The 4,882-nt window shown below is 36.3% G+C and overlaps 1 protein-coding gene across 1 annotated transcript; it reads right to left on the bottom strand.

Annotated features, from left to right (window-relative positions):
• Positions 2,137 to 4,235, bottom strand: LOC107631190 (2-hydroxyisoflavanone synthase). Its single transcript, XM_016334547.2, has 2 exons — positions 3,271 to 4,235; positions 2,137 to 3,196 (listed from the first exon to the last, which is right to left on the bottom strand). The coding sequence occupies exons 1-2, from the start codon at positions 4,168 to 4,170 to the stop codon at positions 2,522 to 2,524; spliced, it is 1,575 nt and encodes a 524-aa protein (XP_016190033.1). The 5' UTR covers positions 4,171 to 4,235; the 3' UTR covers positions 2,137 to 2,521.

Below are 4,882 nucleotides of genomic sequence, written 5' to 3'. Positions count from 1 at the left end.
GTTGATTAGTTAAGGGTTATTTATCTATATTTTTTTTTTCTTTTTCTTTTTCTTTTTTTTCATTGTAGTAATGGTTCTTCACTATATTCATGTTGAGTGTGGTTGGGTATCCCAAATGTTCTTAGTTAATGTAGTTTATAGGTTTCATTGTGTTTAAGTTAGGTTGGGATTTTGTAGTTATGTTCAATTTTAACCGAATGAAACAGGGATAGGATAACCTGTTAATGAGTACTAACATAATAAATTGAGAATTTGGATTCTCTAAAGTTTGAATTTCACTTTAGAGAGTAAATTGTGATATCTCACCATTGATTTTATAGGTGAGACCAATAATAAATATGAAAGAGAAACTATTCAAAGGTAGAAAATCACACTTTACTCTCTAAAGTGAAATTCAAACTTTAGAGGATCCAAATCCATAAATTGACAGGGATAGTGTTGAAATAAAAGGTGTTTATGAGTATTGATTTAGTGTTTTTTGTTTTTTGTTTTTTTTTTTTATAATTTGACAAGAAAAATTAATGTGTTTTGGACATTTGGGAAGTAATGATTTTTTAATTTTTTTTAGATGAAAGAAATACAACATTATATTTCATCAACGGAAAGTTTTTGCAAAGTTATCCTCCTGATCTCTTTTGCATTGTAGTAAGGAAGAAGTTTTCTATTATCTCGTAAGCTCAGTAGCTTAATGTGATTTTCAAAAGCAAACTCCTCATCAAGGGGAGCAACACAGGTAAGTGTATGAATCATCAAAGTAAATCCTTAAACATGACTTTAACGATTCACATAGAATTGGAAGGGGTTGGATTGGGAAACGATAATGTTAGAATGATGCAAGACGTGTCACCGAATCCAACACTTGGAATAACAATTTGATGCTAAGAAAAGAACGCATATTTCTCATTTCAAGAGTCTGAAATAAAGTCGAATTCCAACGAAGACCTGAGAAACTATATTTGAGGGGTGGACAGGCTCATGGAGATGAAAGAAGGCATCCATCTCCTCAACAAGATGATATAACGAAGACCTGATAACTATAGATGATCTCATTCTGAGCCAAAGAGATCGATAGAACTAAGAGCCCAACAGGACATAGGGGTGGTCAGACTCCTGTAATAAACAAAACTCCTTTCTCTTGTAAGATTTTGCAAGTTTGTCTTTTCAAGAACTTTGACAAACCTACATATATGAAATTGGAAGGGGTGGGAGATATTGGATGATATCAACTTTTTTTTTAAGCTTGGATGATATTGGAAGGGGTGAGAGACACAATATGATGCAAGGTGTATTTAGTAACCCTAACAGGCCTGCCATATGGTCTAATTCCTTGCCTTTTGACTTTTATATCTTTATCAAATTTCTTACCCATTTCACTACAAGTCTGACTCAAGCAGAGCATCTAAATTATCTATTTGGAGTTGAATAGTTTTAACAATGCTCTTTCAGATATTAATACCCGTACTTCCAAGACATTTTATACCTAGGGATCCTTAATAGAAGAAATCCTATAGGTTATCCTTGAATACATGTGATGAAGATGTCAGTACGATTATAAGCACTAATTAAAAAATCCTTACAAGTAATTTGCTAAGACAGATAAGTTTCTTAATATTTCAATTGCTAAGTCACACTCACAAAGTGAACGAGTATTGTGACTTTTTTTTGTTAATTTTTTACTATATATTGTTTTAATTCATTAGTGTTAGTTTTCTATGATCTCTTTAAATTTCTACTGAACCATCTTAAGTCTAGTTTGTTTATACTTTATTACTTCTAATATGTAGAATCTTTTACATTTTAATAAAGAAATTTTACTTCCCACTTTCTTGAGCATCATTATTATTTACTTTATACGGCATCTACTAAACAAATTTTGTAAACAATCTTTTGGGAGGAGTTATATTTTCTAAATAATTATTATTATTGTTGGTGAAACTAAAGTCGTTTGAGTAGGTTGATTTCCCCTTTTTGTCCTTAAGTGAGTACTAGTGTACTCCGGCACAAGAAAATAATTCAATTTTATATAGCCCCGCGGAAATTACATTGAGATTAAAAAATTGAACCTGTAGTTTCATAAATGGTATATTCACACTAAAAACATTGATAGAGCGGTATGTATAGCCTGCAACATCTATAGGGATAAAAGGCATCAAATTGGCATCAACAATCGGAAACGAAAATTAAAAAACATTGTATGCTTACAATTCTATTATAATTAGCTTCTCCACTTCGACAAGACAACTTTTCTAAATATAGAAGTTTGTATGTGTGGTGACGACGAGTGAAAACAATGGAGAAGAGACAAACATACAAGGCATTACATTGCATTACATTAAATATTTTAAATTAAATGACGATTTTCTTTTGAAATAAGTGGCAAAAAAAAAGAAATTACAGCACATGTGAAGTAGTGAATGGAAGCCATGCCGTGAAACTTCATTGATAGTCATCAATGTCGTGGTCGAGCAACAGACACACTTATTGAAACTATTTTATATGATTAAGGCATAATGCTGAGTTTTTACGAGGAAAGGAGCTTTGTTATTGCGGTGGACCTAGCAACCGGAACACACACAAGGTTGTGGGCCCTTGGGACAGTAAGCCCGGGCCTCTCCTCCATGCTGGCCCTGTTATCCTTACCCTTGAGGGGCTTTCCGTTAGGGCCCACAACCTGCAGGTCGAAGTTCTGAATGAGCGAAGCAAGCAGGGTTGCCATTCCAGCAGTGGCCAAGTTGACACCCGGGCACATTCTCCTCCCTGATCCAAACGGCAACAGCGTGAAGTGTTGGCCCCTGAGGTCAACGGCCCCGGCCTCCCCTGCTTCTGTGGGGTTCTCCAAGAACCTCTCGGGCTTGAACTCCAGCGGGCTTTCCCAATACTTAGGGTCTCTTTGCACGGCCCAGACGTTGAAGAGTATGAGAGCTCCCTCTGGGATGACATAACCGTCCACTTCGCACTCTGCCACGCACTTCCTCTTCACGACTGGGAGTGGCGGGTGCATGCGGAACGTCTCTTTCACAATGGCTCTGATGTATGGAAGGTTCTGTATGTCTGTTTCTTCTACAAGCCTGTCTTTCCCAACCACGTTGTACACTTCTTCACGGGCCTTTGCAAGAACCCTTGGGTTGTTTATCAGCTCTGCCAACGCCCAGTCTGTTGCAACCGCTGTCGAATCTGTTCCTGCAGAAAAGAAATCCTGCACACGCAAATTAAATTAAAGTCAATAACATTATTGTTCATCGAAATTAAAGGAGCATGCACGATACTTACGACGACGAGAGCCTTGATTTGTTCCTTGGTGATCTTGATCTCCATGGTTTCATCCTCTGCAAAATCAAGCAAGGTGTCGAGGAAGACCACGCTCTGTTCGCCTTCTTCGAGCTCGCCATTCTTCTCCTTCCTCCTCCTTCTGATCTCCTGACGTTTCTTGATGACTCTCTCAACTACGGGGTCATACATGCCCAAGATGTTGTCGATCCTCTTTTCGTACTGGCCAACTTTGAGTTTTTTTAAGGGCCAGATGAAGTCGGAGAGGCTGTACTCGCCGAAAATCTTGAGAAGTTCGCGGGCAATGTGTCTGATCTCCTCTGCCTCCCCAAGCATCATCTTGGAGATGGTGCTGTTGGTCCATTTCAGAAGCTCCTCGGTGATGTCGACGGGTGTTTGAGCTTCCGTATTCTGTGCAAGAACTTTGAGAACTTTCTTAATCTCTTGGCTCCTGAGGGGTCTGAGCTTCGCAACTGTGGTGGCGTTGAGGAGATCGTTCATGATGAGCTTTCTTATGAACTTCCAGTAAGGTCCGAAAGGTACCATGGCGACGGAGTTGTCGTACGTTAGACGGCGGATGGCAGAGGTTTGGAACCTAGTGTTGAAAGAAGTGGCTTCGTGGGTTTGGAGGAAGAGCTTGAAAAGTTCAGGAGAAGAGGCGACTACGGTGGGCAAAGAGCCAAAGTAGAGTGAGAAAATGGGACCATGGCGCTTGGAGAGATGGATGAGAGAGTGGTGGATGAGAGGGTCCAAGAGGTGGAGGTGTCCCACTAAGGGGAGGCGGGGCTTCGGACTCGGAGGGTTTGGGAGGTGACGGAGGGCTTTAGATTTTGCTGTTGGAGTAGGACGAAGGTACATAAAAAGTGTTATCACTAAGAAAGTAAGTGCAAGTTGAAAAAACATTGTTGCTCTTTTTTCTCTTTTACACGCAAGAAGTTGAGTGAGTTTGATGATAAATTAAAAGAGGATTTGCTTCCCTTTTATAAGCATATAGCTGGTCCATGTTGGTAAATGAAATTATCAAGTGTGTGTTTAAATTAATATTTATAAATTGATGTTTGTATACAATTAATTTTGTAAAATTGATTTTGATAAAAATAAGTTGGTATGAATGTGATTTATGTTTGATAATTTTTATTTAAAATAGATTATAATAAATTAAATATATTTATACACAACATAAATATAGTATAATAAAAGATAAAAAAAATTTATATAAACAAAAAATAATAAAAGTCATAAAAAATAATAATATGTATTAGAGAATATTTGAAAAAAAAAATTAAAAAAATAAAATTTATCATATGAATAACAAAAGATACAATTAATACATAGAAAATAAATTTCAATATAACGTGAAGAAGTAAATGCACAAACTAAAATTGATAGTTATTGATAAATGTGGGGGGAAAACCAGAATCTGGTTTGTGTTTAGAGAAAAAAAATAGCCAAAATACTTCAAACATAAATCAAACACACTCTAAATATTTAAATTAGTATCTTAAAATCATGGATCTTTAAATATTTTAAAAAATATTTTTAATCAAATTTATCTTTTAAAAATTTGAAGTTATTATGCCATTTTTTTCACTTGTATTAATAATAAAATTAGAAT

This window comes from Arachis ipaensis, chromosome B03 (assembly GCF_000816755.2).
Source record: "Arachis ipaensis cultivar K30076 chromosome B03, Araip1.1, whole genome shotgun sequence".
Classification (NCBI taxonomy): Eukaryota; Viridiplantae; Streptophyta; class Magnoliopsida; order Fabales; family Fabaceae; genus Arachis; species Arachis ipaensis.
The sequence above is the reverse complement of the archived record's forward strand: the minus strand, read 5'-3'. Positions and strand labels throughout refer to the sequence as shown.

Excerpts from the sequence above, each read along its gene's own strand:
- LOC107631190 (XM_016334547.2), bottom strand. The coding sequence starts at position 4,170 with ATGTTTTTTCAACTTGCACTTACTTTCTTAGTGATAACACTTTTTATG. Across the intron at positions 3,197-3,270 it reads AAATCAAGGCTCTCGTCGTC|GATTTCTTTTCTGCAGGAAC; the intron begins GTAAGTATCGTG and ends TTGCGTGTGCAG.